Source organism: Protopterus annectens, chromosome 16.part0 (assembly GCF_019279795.1).
Source record: "Protopterus annectens isolate FY-2018-M chromosome 16.part0, PAN1.0, whole genome shotgun sequence".
In the NCBI taxonomy this organism is placed as follows: Eukaryota; Metazoa; Chordata; order Ceratodontiformes; family Protopteridae; genus Protopterus; species Protopterus annectens.
Genome location: NC_056750.1, coordinates 28,130,815 through 28,151,912, shown reverse-complemented (window position 1 = coordinate 28,151,912; position 21,098 = coordinate 28,130,815). Strand labels below are relative to the sequence as shown.

Here is a 21,098-nt window from a genome sequence, read left to right as displayed (position 1 = left end):
TGTGGGCACTGCAGAAACTTCAGCCTCATCTGTATGGAAGAAAATTCACTGTAGTTACAAAGTGCAGTCCCCTAACATGGTTGCACCGAGCTAGCCAGCAAAGTGCTAAGTTGCTAAGATGGAGCCTAGCGTTGCAAGCATATATGTCAGTGCAGCACCGCAGTGGGGTTAGCAATGCAAACGCAGATGGGCTCTCAAGACAAGGAATGGGGTTAGGCATACTCAGACCTAACCGTCTCAAGCAGTGTTTCCTCAAGGGTCACTGGAAAAACTAGCTTGAGTTCTCCTTGGGGGTGGGGGAGATATATGAAGGCTGCCAGCCCAGCCAGATAGAATTTTGTAGATAATTATGTGTCGTAAATATTAATATAATCCACAGGCGTGTTTTTACAAATGTAAGAAAACTGTGTTATATGTTCTGAACTTCAAAAATGTAACCAGTGAACCCTGCTGGAAGAAAGCTGACAAGTGAAGCATTTTGTGACTGATCTCAAGCTCGGAGACAGGATGTCTGGACTAAGAAATTCTTTCTATTGTCTTAGGACAAGAGTTAATTACTAGGTTGTAAAATGTTCTTTATTGCTTTGGTTTCCTGGCAGGTGCAATATCACAAACAAATGTTAAATTTTAAGTTCTGTGAGCCTGGGAAACTCCAGCAGAGGTGTCAAAAATGAAGTAATGTGAAATGACTCAGCAGTATTGGGTATCATAAGTACTTGCATGTATTTGGTGATACTGTCCAAGCCACTCCAATAGTCTTGGTGCTCAGTCACACTTACTGTTTGGATAACAGTGATGTTACACAGTGAAATTGGTCACCCTTTGGGAAGGGCATTATATTAGCTGATAATAGTGGTTGGTGGCAGTGATTTCTACCTTATAGTCTAGACAGAAAGGGGGCACAACTGGAGAAACTGTGCCAGCCTTCCCCAGGAGTGTCTGTGTGTTTGTATATAAATCAGATATTTGCGTGCGTGTGTGTGCGTGTGTGTGTGTGTGTGTGTGTGTGTGTGTGTGTGTGTGTGTGTGTGTGTGTGTGTGAGTGTGTGTGTGAGAGAGCTACTTGGGCAGGGACACAAAGCACTGGTTAGACAGAGAGGGTGCTTGAGGTTTTAGCTTGACCACTAGCCTGAGATCTGGACCCATATAGCTGTGGCAGTGGGGAGTCTTATTGGGGATCTGTAGAGAAAGAGAGAAACCAGCCCCAGACTGACTGTGATCTCTGTGCGCTCTTAAGGAAAATTGTAATTTACTGTTTGTGTACTTGTTATCCTTCCCAATGTGCACGCCTCTCACTGGTGCTAATGGTGAGGATTGAGGCTCCTTGGTTACTGGGCCAGTGCATGGGCATCACACTAATGACTGGTTAAGAAAAAGAAAGTAACTGATGTTTTAACTGGTTTAAGAAGAAGGCCTTCACAGTGGGATCTTATAGTAATCACTAACTAGCTGGAATAGGTTAGATAAAAACAGGAGGGTCTTTTGAACTTAACAGAGATAGGGTTACCATCTGACCCTCTTTACTCAGGATAGTACGTGTTGGCCATTTGTTTCCTGTGGAGAAGAAAAAATCAGGAAAGATTGCAAATGTCCTGAGATGTTAGACAAAAAGTATTTCCTTTAATAGTTATCATAAAACAGTTGTTTTGTATTTGAAGCTACTACATATCTGAAACAGTGTAAACAATAAAACATTTTACAAGAAAGAGCTCTTATTTTGGCAAAAAGTGAAGTCCATTCCTTTACAGTGGATGTATGGTTTGTCCTGCAAATCTCATTTCCATAAAAATATTCCACTTTGGGCAAAAGGTAGCAGCCCTAAACAAGGGTATTGCAGACAAGGTTGAAATACTAAAAAATACTCTTATTTCCCTGATGTACCATGGTGGTGGTGCTGCGGTAGTGTTGTCGCCTCACAGTAAGACGCTGTCCGGTTCGATTCTCAGCTAGAGCGTCTTCTGCATGGAGACATGCCTGAATGGGCGTACCTTCGTTGAAGGTTGTGCATCAGGGCTGGTAACTCGGCACATAAAAATCAACCACCAATCATTAGCTGACCGGAGTTCTGCTGTGGCGACCCCTAACCGGGAAAAGCTGAAAGACACAACAACTCTTATTTCCCCGATAGCTAAAAAATGCTATTTCCCAGCTCCTTTGTTTAGAAGCTGTCAATCCCTTTAGCACTGCAGAAGGAAACGCAATAACCTGAATTTTTTCAAACTGGAAAAATCATATTTAACTTAAAGTAACACTTCAGTGAAACAAACAGAAAGAAGAAAAATGTAAATAAGAAAGCTGTAACCCAAACATCAAAAATACATAGCAGTCTTTCCTGGAAGTTCTCACAAGAAAACAACATTGACCGTTGTTCCTTACTTTAAATAAAAATGATATTCTGCATTTTCTCCCTCAATGCAGAAGAAGTTTGAAAGAAGCACAAAGTTTTCTTTCTGTCTTAACCTAGAGCTTTTAAAATTCCCCCAAAGTTAAAATAACATTGCAGTGAAACTAGCAAAAAAGAAAGAAAACCATAAGCCAGACATGTACAGCAGTCTTTTCTGACCAATGTTCTTCATGTTTCACTGTTGCAGTCATCACATTTGGGTTATGTGACTGCAGGTAGCCCTCGGCTGACCTGAATACCAGAGTCTTCGGATTTCTGCATCAGATGCTGTCTCTTCTTCCATGACATCAGGTCATCAGGGGTATAAAACATGCAGCCGACATTATTACAACATTCTTTCTTGCAGTGCGGTGCCCGGAACAGAAGCAGTTCGCAAGTGCCAGTCAGCCGACTCCTGAAATTGTCATTTTAGAGTTTCAGACCCGAAGTCTTCAAAAAAGATAAGTACCCCATTGGGATCCTTTTTCTTGCTCTAACCGATGTCAGTAAAAGTTAACAATTGTTTTGCCTGTGGAAAGCAAATAACTCAGAGATTTGCATCCCCTGTTTAGGCCCAGACCACGATGTCCCTTGCTGTCGGTTTTGTGCCTTGTTCAACACCTGAACTATTCGTCGTCGGGCTATTTTTGCAGCCAATTACTTTCGTACTCTATCTGTGTACTTCAAAATGGCTTTGTTAAGCCATCCGACTACCAATCCTCTGAAAAAACGTAAGGATAAAGACAGAGGCAGACTGCATAGGTCCAAAACTGCCAACGATGCTTCCGTTAAGCTAGTTGCCAGTCCGCCGGTACTCAGTGAGGTGCTTTTGCAGCCTCTGATACCCACTACTTCAGATTCGCAGGCCTCTACTGAGATCCACTCGGAGTCCGTTTTGCCGCGAGATGCTTCTTCGACTATGGAACCTGCGGATGTCTGTACCTTGGATGGGTCCGGAGCCGCTGTGCAGGCACTGGCTTCTGAGGGTGTATAGACATTCATATTAAACCGATGCCATCATTTTCATCCAGGCCAAAAACTCACACTACGCCTAGAAAATTGACGACCAAACCACAGGCTCGGGCCCGTATGCCTCAAAAACAAATTCTTAGAATGGTTGAAGAATTTATTACCTTAATTAGGGGAAGCCAGCCTTCCCCCTCTTAAGAGAGCTAGACCTGAATTTCTTTCTGATTTTTCTGATCAGGAATCTGATATTTCTGCTCCTTCTGATTGCCAGGATTTGCCCTTCTCTACTTATGAGGATTCTGATGCAGAGGATTCCATTCCCTCTGCTTCCCCTCCAGAAGGTCTTTCTTTCGGTGAAACCTTGCATACTCTTAGGGAGCATTTCTGCTGGGAAAGCCAGGATTACTCTGAGTCCAAAAAGAGACTTAGGGAATTCTTACTCCTGCCTCAACACAGGCCTTTAGCTATCCCTCCTGTTCTGGACATTGTAGATGATGCTTTCTTGGAATCTAGCCTTACCCCAGACACTTTACCTCAAGCTCCCAGAAAACCTGACAGGTACTACAGAGTACCTGACTCACAAGTTCCTCTTCAAGAATTTTTCTGCAGATCCATTGACCATTTCCTAAGGACCAAAAGACATTAAAGCTGCTACTGCCAAAAATCCTACCCCTTCTGATAGAGATTCTAGAGCCTTAGATGGGGTAAGAAGGTATACACTTCTGCTACTTTGGCCATTAGGGCTTTAAATTGCCAGTTTCATATGTCAAAGTATCAGCAGCATATTATGGGACTACTTAACAGAAAATAATGTTGATGCCTGACTGTGCTGAACACAAAGAATTGCAGGATTTAATGCATTCTGCAGAACAAGTTGGTAAACATACTTTGCAGTGGGGTTTTGACGCTTTAGAAGCATCTTGCAGGGCTGCTGTCACTGGGTCTGTACTTAGAAGGCATTCTTTGCTTAAGGAACAAAACCTGCCAGATCATGTTAAAGCTAAATTACTGGATGCTCCCTTAAACCAAGACCACCTTTTTGGCAGCAGAGCAGAAGTTGTCCTCAAAAGGATAGAGGAAAAAGCTAAGTCTATGCAAACTGTTAAAGATTTCCTACAAGTACAGCCTCCCAGATTCATTAGGGATTGGCCTTCAAAGAACTGGTCCTTTCCAGTCCAAACCCAGGAACAGCAGACCACCTAGGCTACAGTCTCAGGCTACGCACAGACCTAAGCAGTGGGGGGCTCCCACTTCCAAAGCAGGGAGTAGTAAGCCACCCCCTACTGAAAAATGGCACAATGACTTAACCTTAACCCTTCAAAGCCCAGCACAACTACCTTCTCCCTTAGGAGGAAAGCTCGCCCTGCATGCAAAAAACTGGGAACTCATTACCCAGGACAAATGTGTTTTCAACATAGTTTCCCAAGGATACAGATTCCACTTCCACACACTACCAACCCCAAATGGTTGGCCAGACCTACCCCCATATCAGTGGGTGGAGGCCCAACAGCAGGTTCTCTCTCTTCTCAGTATCAGGGCTATTCAACCTGTCCCAGCAGACCAAAGGGGATAAGGTTTTTATTCAGAGACTTTTTCTGGTACCCAGAAAAGACAACTCTTAGCATCCTATCCTGGACCTCTCTATTCTCAACACCTTTGTGGTATTTCCAAAATTCAAAATGCTAACTCTTCAACAGCTTATTCCTGTGCTAGCCACGGATGCCTGGCTTGCAACCCTAGACTTAAAGGAAGCTTACCTGCACATCCCAATAAGGGAGTCTTGCAGGAAATATCTATGCTTCAGGGCAGGCTCCATGCACTGTCAGTTCTCTGCACTTCCCTTTGGCTTATCTACTTCGTTCAGGGTCTTCACAAAGTGTCTAGCTCCAGCTGTTGCATTTTGCAGGCAGAGAAATATTCAAATTTACCCATACTTGGACGATTGTCTGATTCAGGCAGAAAGCCAGGACTTGCTGTTACAACACCTGGCATTCGTAAAGAAACTTCTAACCTCACTGGGGTACACCATCAATGAAAATAAATCTCACCTAGTACCCTGCCAACAGATTGTATTCCTGGGAGCAAGCTTCAACACAACTTCCCAGATGGCATTCCCCACTCCAAAGAAACTTTGACAACCTACTTCAAACTATTGGCCACAAAACCTCAGCTGTTTGCAAGGAAAATACTGCAATCCCTAGGGTTCATGGCCTCTTGCATTCTACTAATTACATATGCAAGGATGCATATAAGGAAACTCCAATGGTATCTAAAAAGCCTATTGTGTCAACATTCTCAGGACCTGAAAACAATGATTTCTATCATTCCTTGTATGAAGACAGAGTTCCTTTGGTGGGCAGAGGCCTGCTACCACAACAAGGGACTCCCTTTCACTCTACCCCCTGCCTCCCAAACCCTAACAGACGCATTAGACTATGCATGGGAGAGCTCACATGGCAGGGCAGTGCATTTAGGACAAATGGAACCAGAGACAGATGCACCTGCATATCAATCAAAAAGAAATGTTAGCTGTACAGAATGCTCTGACAGCCTCCAAAGACCGTATTCTTCCAGGACAACTATTGGTAAAGACAGACAACACCACAGTTATGTGATACATAAACAAGCAGGGGGAAACCCACTTGTACACTCTCTGCAGACTAGCCATGGCTCTGTGGAATACAGCCTTGATCTGCCAAGTACACCTACAAGCTCAATTCCTGCCAGGCAAACTAAATTAATTGGCGGCCGACTTACGCAGAAATCTCATGGACAGACATGAATGGAAACTAAAACCCAAAATATTCAACCTCTTGAGGAACAAATGGGGGACTCCAGAGGTAGACCTGCTTGCTTCCCCTCAGAACTACCAATTGAACAAATGCTGCACAAGAACTCCCTACAGTCAAGCTTAGAAAGTTGGATGCCCCATCCTTTACCTGGGAAAGCCTCTCAGTTTATGCCTTTCCCCCTCTGCCTCTCCTCTCGAAGGTTTTACTAAAGATCAAACAGGACAAGCCAAGGACAGTACTGATTGCACCATACTGGCTACACCAGCACTGGTACCCCCTCTTACTCAGTATGATACTGCTGCAACCATGGCACCTGCCTCAGACCCCTTCCCTGCTGTCCCAGCAGGCGGGCCAGATTCTGCACCCTCAGCTTCAAACCCTGAACCTTGCAGCATGGCTAATTCCTTGAGCTCCCCTCTAGCATCCCTCAGGAAACAGGTGCTGGATGTCATTTTGGAGGCAAGGAGGCCTAGTACTAGAAAATCCTATGCTGAAAAGTGGAAAAGATACTTTTCCTGAACCAGGCTTAGGGGATGGGGCACACCAGTGCCCAGCTTACCTCATATTCTACAGTACTTAACAGAAATGCTCCACAAGGGCCTATCCTTCTAGTCAATTAAAATTCATGCAGCTACCATTTCAGCACAGTATAATACTTGGCCACCCCTCTTCTCTCACCCCTTGCTAAAACAGTTCCTTAGAGGGGCCAAAAATTTAAGACCCCCCCCCCCAGGAGAGTTCCCACTCCAGCCTGGGACCTTAACTTTGTATTCACTCTTTCCCCCTTTGAGCCAGCTGCAACAGCAGAGTTGAAATTCCTTTCTTGGAAAACTGCCTTTCTTCTAGCCATCACTTCAGCAAGAAGAGTGTCTAACTTACAGGCCCTCATGACAGTGGAACCCTTCATTATCTTACATGCGGACAGGGTTTCCCTCAGGAATAATCCTTCCTCTATGCCCAAGGTGGTGTCTAGTGTGGCCCTAAATCAGTCCATTCATTTGCCTACTTTTTTCCCTAATCTACAAAACAAAGGGGAATGAATATTGCACACTCTGGATGTGCACAGACAACTTAGATTTTGTTTGGACAGGACTAAGCCTCTCAGAAAATCTGAATAGCTGCTAGTTGGCTTTGCTGCAGGGGCAGAGGGGAAGGCCATTTCAAAGCAAACCATTTCCAAGTGTATAGCCCTTTGCATTCATTTCTGCTACAAGCACCATGGAAAACCTACCCCACAGGGGATAAGATTACATTCCACCAGGGCTGCATCTACCTCTGCAGTTTTTCTCAGAGGAGTCCCTACCAGAGACATCCTAGAAGCTACTACCTGGAGCTCTGTACATACCTTTACCAAGCAGTACCACATGCCCATCTTTTCTAAATCCAGAGCTGGATTTGTCACTGCAGTCTTGCAGGGCTTAGTAGCTGACCCTAATGCTCTTTAACTTCCTCCTCCCTTCCTTAGCTTTGGGAATCAACCCAAATGTGATGACTGCAACAGTGAAACACGAAGAACATAGTACAGTTGTGTATACTTACCGTAAATGTTGATGTTCGAGTGTATTCACTGTTGCAGTCCTGGTTACCCTCCCTCCAGCCCCCTGACTTCTCTTGGCTCTACCTTTCCTTCTTGTTTGGTATATTTATTTTTTCTGGTGTATTTTCTTTTTGATGGGGGTGTACCATACCATATAATTGCTTCCTATTGTGGGGGCACCTGACATCTGGGGCAAGAAAAACTGATATAATGGCATTGGCTGCATGTTTTATACGCCTGACGAACTGATGTCATGGAAGAAGAGACAGCATCCAACGCAGAAATATGAAGACTCCGGTATTCAGGCCGGCTGAGGGCTACCTGCAGGCAGATAACTCAAATGTGATGACTGCAACAGTGAATACACTCAAACATCTACATTTATGGTAAGTGTACACAGCTGTACTTTTTTCTTTTCTCAGATTAGAAAAGTATTTCTCAGCTTTTACCAGAGGTCAGAAACAGTAAGTCCCTTTGTCATCATGACTGGGGAAAAAAAAAAAAAAGAGAAAGAAATGCACTTTAACACATCAATATCAAGCCCAGAATACAGCATGGGAAAAGATGTGTGAACATTTCTGATTATACTTGGCCTGTTTTTGTTTTCATGCAGTAAAATATTTTTGTAGTTGTAAAAGTTCTAGTTCGTTGCAGAAAGCAAACCTTGTGTTTCTGTATGCTACTGCTTGGAATGGTTTGCAGTACTTGGCATACATATTTGAGGACCAGGATGGTACTGGACGGAGATTGAATCTCACCACTGCCAGTCAGGGTACCACCCAGGTACACAAGAAGCAAGGACTATAGTCCTTGAGTCAACTCCACTGCCCCAAATAGGTTTACTGGCCACCAGATGGACGGTCTTGCAAGTTCCACCACTGATGCCCAACAAATTAAAGTTTAAGGGGCTGCAGTCTTTGCATCCACTCCGTCGCAAACAGGTCTGCTAGCTACCAGAGGGATAGTCTTGCAGGCCATGACACTGGTACCCAACAAGTTTAAAAAAATAAGAGTGCAGCATCGCCTGATTCAGTGACTGATTCAACAAATACCTGACCCTGCGACCTTAAAGAGAATATGTACTGCTGTCCTGAGCATGGTCTTCCTACAACCACACCAGAACTACACAATGGTCACGTACAGAGCTGAAGTTTTGGCCTAGTACCTCAGGCCTCTTTTTTGCTGCTCTCTTTGATATACTGTGTTTTCCAGTGCCCCTTACCAACTGAAATAGTTTTTCAAGCAAGTTATTTTTTCTTTCTCACACACACACACACACACACACACACACACACACACACACACACACACACACACACACACTTCTTTGGGAAGATTGGTAGAATTCTCAAGTTCCCCACAGCTTTCCTCCTGACATGGTAGTAGTGAAACCACTCTAAATTTATTGGCAAATAATCCACCAATGCCACACTTGATTAAGCCTAATATAAATTAATATCTCAAGGCTCATACGTTCAAGTGATCTGGTTTCTGGAGGTGGCTTTGATAGTTTTGTTAACCACAAAACCAAAAAAACAAACCAGATAAAATAAATGAGTAGCTAAAGATCCAAAGGAGACTTTATTTCTCTAGCTCCTCGGTTAAAAATATCTTCAAGGAATAACAGACATTTCCAGAAACAATCTTAAATACAAAATACCTTACACAATTATCCTTTTAAACAGTTAAATGAAATACTTCCAATTAACCTCAGAGTTTCCTGAGGATACCAAAGTATTATATTTTAAAATAAAAAAATAGATTATTTAAAAAGAAGATGCTCTCTAAGTGACCAACATTCCCCTACTTTAAAATTAATTTGTTTGAGTGCTGCCCTGTAATAAGTTTTGATAACCTACAAGTTTGATGGTCAAAAAGTATAAAAAAAACCCTGCAGTGCTAAATAGTCTTGAGTGAGATGATAAATAATAATATATAGATAGATAATAAAGTACCAGCCACAAAATCTTGAAAGTTAATCAGTAATGCTTTACTTAAACAATAAAGAAGTCAGGACAGTGTTGATTTATATTAAATATGCGTAGGTCAAGGCAATGCACATAGAATATAAACATAATTTGGTTGTGCTGACAGAGTATTTGAAGAAGAAATCAAAGTAAGGTAGATAAATGCCATTGCCCTTGCTGTCTGTTAATGGGAAATACTGAACCTGGCAATGAAGTTAGGAAAAGTATAAAAAGAAGAATTCAAATTCAAACAGCAAAGCTTCAGAGAAATGGTCACCAAGATCTCCCAGATAAGACTATGATAGTTAACTTCAGCTCTGAATGTATAGTTTTGTGTGTGTGTGTGTGTGTGTGTGTGTGTGTGTGTGTGTGTGTGTGTGTGTGTGTGTATATATATATATATATATATTCACTTTATAATCTCGAAATACTGAAATTTTGAATTTCAGCATCTCGAGACTATAAAGCCGAAACCTTACAAAGCCGAAACACCACAACCGCGAAAGTCAAAACTGCAAAATACTACACCACACAAACAAACACAATCACACCTACCTCCTGACACTACAATAAACTAAAACAAAACACACAAACACCTACCCTAGCTACCCCTACACCCCCTCTACTTATGTATACTAACTCCGAGGTCGCACTAACCACCAAAACACAGAGAGCACACTCACATACACACAAATGCTACCCCAAAGCCTTTAAAAAATAACAGTTACCTAATGTGCCATCACAACTGCAGGTTCAACATTTCCGGCTTTGGGATACTGCAGTTTTGCACAACTGCATTTTCGACTCTTTGGTCTCCAGATACTGAAATTTGACATTTCAGTATTTAGAGATTCCAAAGTGTAACTATATATGTATATATATTTTTGTGTGTGTGTGTATATATATATATATATATATATATATATATATATATATATATATATATATATATTTGTGTGTATTTATCTATCTATATAATAACAACAACAATTCTCTGCCCCCTCCCTTCATTTACAACCAGTACCAGCTACATTTATCTGCAAACTCCTTCAAAAACTTAAACCCTGCATCCCTTCTGCTGACTGTCTCCCAGCAGAATATCTTCAAATTGCTGCTAAAGCCATCGCATACCCTGTTTCTATCCTTATAAACAGAACTATCTCAGAAGGTTACATCCCTTCCTTATGGAAAATCTCCCATATAATCCCCTTACACAAAGGAGGTAAATCCACTGATATCTCCAACTACAGTCCTATTGCTTTACTCTCCCCTTTAGCTAAAATCATGGAAAAATGTATCCACCATCAACTACTTCAGCACCTTCTCCACAATAACTTGCTTGCTAATTGCCAACACGGTTTTAGGCCCTTTCATAGCACTACATCTGCCCTGCTAACTTTTACTGACTGTATTAACAAGAATCGAAACAACAACTCTCTCTCATCTGCTCTATTTATCGATCTATCAAAAGCCTTCGACATGGTTAATCATAACCTACTTATCAATGCACTAAAATCCCAATATCTTGACCAACAAGCAATCCTTTGGTTTAAATCCTATCTTGAAAACAGAAAGCAAGCAGTACTCTGGGACAATAAACTATCGCCACCCCTCCCAGTGGACACTGGAGTACCCCAAGGCTCTATCCTAGGACCTCTTCTTTTTTCCATTTTCATTAATGATCTCCACACTGCTTTTCCTCAAACCTCCTGTATACAATATGCTGATGACTCTACGCTTATCTGTACTGCCAAGTCTTCCTCCTCCCTCCAGACCCTTACCCAAACTGTATTTAACAAAGTAGAAAAATGGTTTACCCAATGCTGCCTCCTCCTTAACCCCCAAAAAACAAAACTTTTACTTTTTACTCCCACCCAAAAATCCCCACAGATCCACTTTACCATTACCTCTGACAATGGTACTTGTATTTCCCCTGACTCTACTGGTAGTCTCCACGGCATAACTATTGACCATAACCTCAGCTTCAATGTCCATGTTAACAATACTGTAAAAACCATCAATAAAAAACTAGGCTCCCTGTATAGAATAAAACCCTTCCTTACCCCACTAGCTAGGAAATCTATTGCCCAGACTCAGCTTACTTCTACCCTGTTCTATGCATCTACATCTGCCATTTATACCAATCTATCTAAGCTTAATCTTTCCAAACTGGAAACTAGCTATAATAATATTACTAGATTTGCCACTGGCTCCCCTTATAGAACCCACCACTGTCTCAACCTTCAACAACTCAGTTGGTTAGAACTACAAAACCAACTACAATACAATCAACTGCTGATGCACCACCCCGCCAACACCCCTATCCTATCTAATCTGATCTCCCCATACAAAAATCTTACACTACGCTCAGCTAATAAGTTACACATTGCCAACAGTATAGCTAATAACAAAGCAGGAGATTCACTCTTTTCCAATGTTGTTGGTAGAATCTGGAATAAGCTTCCAAATACACTCACTTCTCTCTCATCTACACAACTCTTTAAGAAACACCTCATACATTACCTAAAAAGACAATGGCTTTGTCCCTGCTCAAAGCCTGATTGAAAAATACTCTTCACTTTTTCTCCTCCCCTCCTCTCATGCTTTATAACAAATACACCACCTTGAGAGTTATTGACTATCAACTACTAACCCCTTCTTTACCTGCATTATTGTCCTTCCTAGTCTCTATTTTTCTTTCTCTTACTTATTGGTTTTTATTTTTTCTCTCAAATGAATGTTGATACTTAATTACTATGTTTAACTGTTGCCTGATTGTGTTTGTAACCCCTCTATTGAATTAAGACATGTTTATCTCCAAAATCTACTCTAATGTCTCTGTACAGTATTCACAAAATTTACTTTCTTTACATGTTATGCTGTATAATTTAAGCTAGTCATTTTTTTTCTAAGTTTTTAATGCCTTAATGTATTTGTGCATAGAGCTTTTCTCCCCGGGCCTCTGCTGAAAATGGATATGTATCCAGCTAGACTAGCCCGGTCAACAAATATAAAATACATAAATAAATATATATATATATATATATATATATATATATATATATATATATATATATATATATAAATTGTGTGTGTGTGTATGTATATATATATATATATATATATATATATGTATATATATATATATAGAGAGAGAGAGAGAGAGATTGAGGCACACACACACAGATCTGTTATTTTCTGTTCCCACAGAAAAGGGGAGTTATATCAGATTACACCACTTCTTTATCTCACAATACAAGAAAGAAAAACTAAATGGTAAACAGTGTTTTCCACACTCATGGATTTCTGGTTTGAGTTTGAAAAGTCTTGTAATTGCATTTTCATGGTCCCATGTTTTCTGACACATGAAGAGAAAGAAGTTGCATTTTATATTTGAATTTTCATTTTAGCTCTGTTTCTTTTTGTTTTGTTTTTTATTTTGTTTTTTACATTTACAAGCAAAATGCGGCACATTCTGAAGTCACAGGAAGTGTAACGTATTGCAGATTAAGCTTGCATATGTGACACCACTCAGAAATAATTAAATGCATGCATACATGTATAAATAAATAAGTAAAACGCATTTAAATCTGTTTGTCTATCCTGGTACCACACTGCTCACAACTGACCTTTATTAGTCTTTGTACACAACGTTTTTTCTCATGTTGTGTATTTTGCATTTCAGATTGTTCTTTTATTCAATGTCAGTGTTTCTGCTTTAAACAGGTAGTTAGTAACAAATTATTTAAATACTTTTAATTTTAACAGGATCAAGAAAATGTGGTTCCTGTTCAGAACTTGAATGCAAAAGCTAAGCGGAACAGAGTTCTTGTGTGCGCACCATCTAATGCAGCAGTGGACTGTCTTATGAAGAAGATTATTATTGAGTTTAAAGAAAAGCAGAAAGACAAAAAGAATGCATTAGGTACACTTTTAATACTAAGATTTTGTTTCTTTGGTTTAGATAATTGAAATTAATTTAGATTATCTGAGAAAGTTGCTTTAGAAAATATGTTGTATCAACTCCATTTTTCACAAAGTAAATTTCCACCCTGAATTTAGCATCTTTATATAAATTGGTGTATAAAGAGGACTCCTGAAGACCAGTCCATGCAGATGGGATCATTGTCAAGTTGCCCATGTCTCACAAACCCTCATAGGTTCTTCATAGTTCCCGTTTACAGTACTGAATATTGTGATTTCCTGCCTACAGGAACCTGACAGTAGCCTGAATTCCAGAGCTCTCGCCCACTTCCCTTGCCCTGGAGTACACGCTTCCTTTTTTGTGCAAGGATAATGATGGCATAGAGGTTAGTTAGCCAGTGCCATCTTCAGCTCTTTTTTGCTACAGAACTCCAGTAAGTTTTTATTTTATTTAATCTGACGTAGGAACTTCATTTGTCAGCAACCTTTGGGATACGGATCCGCTCTCGGATCCGAGCCGGCAACTTCTATCATAGCATAGATCCAAGCTCCTAGCTCCTCCCCTTACCCATAATCCCCTGCCTACCCTAACTGACCCCAGATCTAGTTTGCCGCTCCTCAAGCAACAGCTAGATTCCAGAGCTCTTGGCGTTTTTATGAGGAAAAAAGTTTTTCTTTCTTCTTTCTGATTGAGTGATTGTGTGTGCATGGTAGGTTTACCCTTAACACTAAACTTGTTATTATTTTAGCTTTTCAGCTTAAATTTAATTTAAAATATTTCTCCCTCCCCCGCTGGTCGTAACGTGTGTGTGTGTGACGAGTGTTAGGGGCCTAGTGAGTGTGCTTTACTTTAGTAATGTCGGAGGCCCCTAAAGCCATTTTTTCGAAATGCACCGAGTGTGGTCACAAGCTTTCACCAGCTGATGGCCACACTCGGTGCGTTAGGTGCCTTGGGGTTGAACACCTCTCTTCGGGTTGCGTGATTTGCACGGCGTTCAACCCCAGGGCACTCAAGGATCGAAGGTCGAAGCTAGTTCTGGCAGGCCTTTTACCCCCAGACTCTGCTTCGGCCTCCGGTACTTCGGCTCACTCAAGTTTGTCGGACCCGACCTCTCGGAGCCATGGGCCGAGCTTCGGATCCGAGGGATTCGGTGGGCTTTCGGCTCCGTCCCGGTCGGAGCACATTGATCCTTTGGATCTGACGTTCTCGGCGCCGCGTCCGATCCCCGCTTCGGATCCGAGTGGGAGTCGGATCTCGGATCCGTCAAAGTGCAGCTCCCCTTCGGCTTTCGCTGCGGTGGAGAGGGCACTGTCGAGTGCTTCCAGGCCTCCAGTCCTGGCTTCGGCTCCCTCCTGCACTCCTCCTCATCTGGTCCTGGCTCCCCTCATCCGGCCCTCGGGGCAGCCTGCCTCAGCGCCTCTAGGAGTTCCAGTGGAACAAGATACAGCCCATGAGGACTCCTCGGACAGCCCCCCCAAGGAGATTCCTCACAAGGCAAAGTGCAAAAGGAGGCACATAGACTCCCCTGAGAGTCTCACCAAAGATATGGACTTGAATGAAGGGGAAGGCTCCCCTAGATCACCCCCCCGAGGATGTCTCCTTTGCAGACATCATGGAAATGCTCAAAATCAGGGGTGGATGGTCTGCCCCTAAGGCTTCCTCTGATGAGTCCGTATTCCTTGAGGTGTTTGAGGCAGGACCATCTACCTCTTGGGTGTCCCCTCCACCCGACCCCCTGGTGGATCTCATATCCTCTAGGGCTTGGAAGGAACTGGACTCCGTAGAGCCAATCCCCAAGCGTCCGGACAAAATTTTGAGCCCCCCTGCAGAGAGATCACACTGGAGCAGAGGTCCCCCTGTGGATGCCATGTTGGTGGCTGCAGCCACCAAGAAAGAGTTGGCTCAGGAGAGCCCCACGGTTCATCCTCCGAGCAAGGAGACTTGCGCGATGGACCGTCTTGGGAAGCGGGCCTTCAGTTCAGCGACCTTCTCTATGAGGGCCTTGAACTACATGGCACACGTTATTCGGATGCAGCGGGATCTAATTAAGGAATACGCTGCTTCCCCCCCAGGGTCCATGTCGGAGGGAGACAAGGATCTGTACTCTTCCCGAATGGCCACCCTCCGCTCTAGCTCTAACACCTCTATGCGGCTGTTGTCTCATGCTACGGAGGGAGCCGCTAGAGCAGGCGGAGTCGGGCTTGTCATGAGGAGACAGGCCTGGCTCTGTCACTGTGACTTCTTGGAACCCTTTAAGGCGTCATTCGCGAATGCCCCTTTTGATGGTTCTGCACTGTTCGGCAAAACCGTTCGCGACACTCTTGTCCAGAGCAAGAAAGACGGGAAGACCTTGTCTGCCGTCTGAGTCTGCTTCTCTGCGCCCCAGAGGTCCTTTTCCAAGAACCAAAAGGGTCATTAGAAGATGTGGTTCTGAAAATCGCAACAATCCCAGTCTGCTCAGGACAACCAGTCCTCTCGTGGCAGAGGAGGACAGGGAGGACGCTGCCCCAGAGGCAGAGGGGGCCCCAGGAATTTTGGGTCCAGAGAACCGTTCTCTGAGTGGCCCACGCAGAACCCCTGAGGGGTTACCCGACTGCTCCACTCTGGAGGCAGTCGGGGGGCGTTTTTCGAGGCACCTAGCAATGTGGGAGTCCATAACAACGGATCGCTGGGTGCTTCGTATTATATCCAGAGGTTACCAAATTCCCTTTATAGTAAACCCCAGAATGAGAAGCCTCCCCGACGTTCCACCCAGTCAGAGGGAGGTGGCTGCTGCAGAAATTCAGCAGCTTCTGCAAAAAAGAGCCATCCAGCCCATCCCCCCAGATCAAGTCGGATCAGGGTTTTACTCCAGGTTCTTTCTGGTGCCAAAAAAGACAGGGGACTTGAGGTCCATCCTCGACCTCTCTCTCCTAAACCTGGCGGTACCCAAAGAAAAGTTCTGAATGGTCACGTTGCAATCCGTCCTCCCCTTATTGCGGGAGGACGACTGGATGTGCTCCATAGACCTCAAGGATGCGTACTATCACATTCTAGTGGACAGGCGTTCCAGGAGGTTTCTCCGCTTCCAGCTGGGAGCCAGTTACTTTCAATTCAGGGTCCTCCCCTTCAGTCTCACCTTAGCCCCCAGGGTGTTCACCAAGGTCCTAGCGATAATAGCGGCCCACTTGAGACTCCAGGGAATTCAGGTCTTTCCATACCTGGACGACTGGCTCCTTACGGCCCCAACAAGGCATCTACTTTGTTCATGCAGGGATTATTTCCTCAGTCTGGCTCCACTATTAGGATTAACCATCAACATGACCAAATCCTCTCTCATCCCTACACAGGTGTTGGATTTTATAGGGGCGAGACTGGATTCCAGACAGATGCTTGCGTTCTTGACTCCAGATCGGCTTCGGAACCTGATGTTGCACATACAGGCCATCCTTCAACTGCAAACTCCTTCAGAGGAATTGATCCTGAGGGCCCTAGGATCTATGGCGGCTGCAATCCCTCTGCTTCCATTGGCCCGGTTGAACATGAGGGTTCTGCAGTGGACCCTCCAGGTACAATGGTCCCTGTCTCGCAACCCCCTGTCTCACCCCATTTCCTTAAGCAAGGTTTGCAGAAGATCGCTCCTGTGGTGGCTCCAGTCTCCCAATCTCCACACGGGACATCCCTTCTCACTACCTCTGCCAGTCGACACAGTGACCACGGACGCTTCTCGCCTGGGGTGGGGCATTTTTCAGGCAGGACAGTCCAAGGCACGTGGAACGACGTAGAGACCTCTTTGCATATCAACGTCCTAGAGATGAGGGCGGTGCTTTTGACGTTGCAGGCACTACACAACTTTCTTCCGGTAGGGACGATTGCAGTACAGACTGACAACATGTCGGTCGTCTGGTACATCAACAAACAGGGGGGAACCAGGTCTTACCCCCTTTGCTGCGAGGCCATGAGAGTGTGGGAATGGGCGATTTCCACCAACTGCTTTCTCATAGCAACGCACATTCCGGGACGGTCCAACATTCTAGCGCACAGGTTCAGTCGTACTATCCTGACTCCTTATGAATGGTCTCTCAACCATCGAGTTGCAGAGCAAGTATTTGCCCAATGCGGGCAACCTTGTTGCGATCTTTTTGCCTCTCCTTCAAACACCAAATGCAACGATTACTTCGCTCTGATCCCCCCTCCGGGGGGAGTCCCCGAGAGACTATCTAGTTCATGCTTGGCCTCCCAGTCTGCTTTATGCTTACCCTCCTCTTCCCCTGATGTTGAAATTATTACAGAAAGCCAGGCAGCTGGGGAGCAAGATGATCCTCATTGCCCCATTCTGGCCTCGTCAGACGTGGTTCCCTTACCTATGGTCTCACCTAGTGTATCCACCATGGATTCTGGATCCCATTCCCGATCTCATTTCTCACCCTCTCGATCTTCCGACTCCGAACCTGGTCAACCTCAAGCTGACGGCTTGGTTGCTCCAGTTCCACTCCTCATAAAAACTCCCGGGATCTCATCACCTGTCAAAGCCATTCTTGTAGCAGCTCACAAGCCTTCCACCAGGAAGGTTTATCGAAGTAAGTGGAAACGCTTCACCATTTGGGCAGAACACTGTCGTTTAGACCCTTTTACAGCCCCGATAGCATCGGTTCTAAATTTTCTAACTTCTCTCTTCCACCAGGGGGCTAGTTCTTCCACAGTCAAGGTACAACTGGCAGCAATCTCATACTATCACGTGGGGCAAGAGTCTGGCCCTCTTATCACTTCCATATTGTGTAAGACCTTCCTCAAGGGTACCTTCCTCCTTAGGCCTCCAGTCAAAGAGGTGGTACCTCCATGGGATTTATCCTTAGTCTTGCAGGCCTTGACTGGTCCCCCATTCGAACCGGCGTCCACGGTTGATCTCAAATTTCTCTCTTGGAAGACAGCCTTTTTGGTGGCCATAACTTCAGCCTAAAGAGTGTCGGAATTGCAAGCTGTTTGTGTCAAACCACCATATCTGGTCTTTCACCCGGATAGGGTTTTCCTCAGGATCAATCCGTCCTTTCTACCTAAGGTATCTTCAGAAGCGAACATCAATAAATCTATCAGTCTTCCAGTGTTTTTCCCCAACTTTCAAAACAAAGGAGAGTACAAGCTACATTCCTTAGACATTCACAGACAACTACGTTTTTATATCCATAGTACTGCTGATCATAGGCAATCCGATCAGTTGTTTATCTCCTTTGCCAAAAGTAATTTCAGAAAGTCAGTTTCTAAAGTTTCTCTCTCTCGATGGATCTCGAGTTGTATTCTTTTAGCATATCAGAGCTCGGGAAGGCCTGCACCTCAAGGAGTCCATGCTCATTCTACTAGGGCCGTTGCCACATCTGCGGCCTTTCAAGCTAGGGTTCCACTGGATGACATTTGTTCCGCAGCCAATTGGGCTTCATCTCACACCTTTATCAGCCACTATAAAATAGATGTTGTCTCCCGAGGTAGGGCGTCCTTTGGCTCTGCGGTGCTCCGGAATATCCTTCCATGAAGGCCACCCAAGATTTAGGTAGCTGGGGACTCTGTCCCAAAGGTTGCTGACAAATGAAGTTCCTACTTCAGATTAAGAAGTTATGTACTCACCATAACATTCCATCTGAGTAGGTATCTTCATTTGTATGCAACCATTCCCCCCCCCCTCCTTCCCCCTGACCAAATGATCGTTCTTGTGGTTATTAAGCATATGTTCCCCTTGGGACACTTTTATCAGCTGTGCTATGGGGCAAACTTGATCTGAGGTCAGTTAGGGTAGGCAGGGGATTATGGGTAAGGGGAGGAGCTAGGAGCTCGGATCTATGCTATGATAGAAGTTGCTGGCTCGGATCCGTGATCGGATCCGTATCCCAAAGGTTACAGACAAATGAAGATACCTATTCAGATGGAATGTTATGGTGAGTACATAACTTCTTATTTTATTTTACATTTGATAATCGGAATAGTCCAACTGGAACAGGTCCATTTTCAGTGGAGGCCCAGGGAGAAAAGCTCCAGATTTACAAATACAACTGTAAAGAGAACAATTGTTGCTAACTGCTACATATTGCAATTTATATAATACAATGAGCAAAAAATAGTAAAATTATTAAAATAGGCTAGTCATAGTAAGAAATATCTTTTTAATGTGCTTTGCATGACAGAGAATTGGCTACGTTACAGAAACCTAGAGAGTAGTGCCAGTGGATAAGAGGTGGGTAGTTAATGTGATACATGGGCAGATCCAGGCTTTTTTAAGATGTCCTTTGAGTAGTGATTTGAAGTGGGAGTTTGTGGTAGTAGTAGTTATCCTACAGGGGAGAGTATTCCAGTATTTATCTATTTTGTGGGAGTATAGGCCTTTGCCGGCAGTATTGGCTTTGGTGATATTTAGGAGAAACCACTGAGGTAAATCAAATTTATTGATATTTAGGAGAAGTTTATTAGAAGATCGAAGCAGACGATTGGAAGAGTAATGCGTTAGTAGATGTTTTAGTGATGGAGTCTTGTTTGGGTTGTCTAGTATGTTAAAAGCACATGTAAGCTGTTGGTAGCTAAGTAATTGTGGGAATTCGAGCCATTGAAGGTCAGTGAGCACTTTGCAGTGGTGGGTTTTGAATGGAGAATTGTTTGCAAACTTAGCAGTTCTGTTGTAACATCCCTCAAATTTGTCAAGGTCTGTTTTTCTAATATGGGTTAATATGGGTGCAGCATACAATAGTGTGGATAAGAGATGGGTTTGGGCTAGGGTGAGTCTTGCTTTTTCTGTGAGAAAAGTCTTGTGTCTTTAAAGAGTACCCATTTTTTTGTTGACCTTCTGGATAGTTTGAGTTATGTGAATATCCAAGTACAGATTTTTATCAATCTCAACTCCTAGAAGTTTTGTGTGTGTAGTAGGAGAGATGACTGTGCCGTTTCTAGATGTGATTGAGAAGGTTAGGGAAGTGGATCTGGATTTATTGGGGGCAAACAAGAGAAGTTTTGTTTAATTAGGGTTGAGAATCAATTGGATGTCAGTGAGCCAGCCTTCTACAGAAGAGAAGGAGTCTTGGGCCAGTTTGTTTAGGGTAGTAAGAGATGGGGCTGCACAGGTAAGTGTTGAGTCATCTGCATATTGTATTAATGTGGCTTGTTTGGAGGAGGTATGTAGGTTACTTGTGAAAATCGAGAACAATAGCAGGCCAAATATTGACCCCTGATGTGCACCTATAGAGGTAGGGAGGAGGGGTGATATTTCAGCTTGCCATTGGACAGCTTGCTGTCTATCTGATAGATAGTTTTTGAACCAGGAATGGTAGGGGAGTCAAAGGATAGGGCAGAGAGGGCATCAAGTAGTAGGGGATGTGAAACCATGTTGAAAGCTTTAGAAAGGTCAAGAAAGGTAGCAGATATAAAGTTATTATTGTTTCTGAGCCGGTTAACTTCATTTATGAAAGACAGAAGGGCAGTAGTTGTGCTATGGGGAGGGCAGAAGCCATGTTGAGTGATGGAAAGAAGATTATGTGAGGTGAAGAACTGCTATGGAAGGAAAAGAAGG

At 43.6% G+C, this 21,098-nt stretch overlaps 1 protein-coding gene across 6 annotated transcripts in view; it reads left to right on the top strand.

The window, feature by feature from the left end:
- The window catches only part of SETX (senataxin), a 2,451,437-nt gene that overhangs the window by 1,510,265 nt on the left and 920,074 nt on the right, over positions 1–21,098 (top strand). For all 6 annotated transcript variants that reach the window (XM_044058409.1, XM_044058411.1, XM_044058407.1 and 3 more), the window contains one exon: positions 13,417–13,573. In XM_044058409.1, the coding sequence (XP_043914344.1) occupies positions 13,417–13,573 (157 nt within the window). The remainder of the gene's footprint in view (positions 1–13,416; positions 13,574–21,098) is intronic.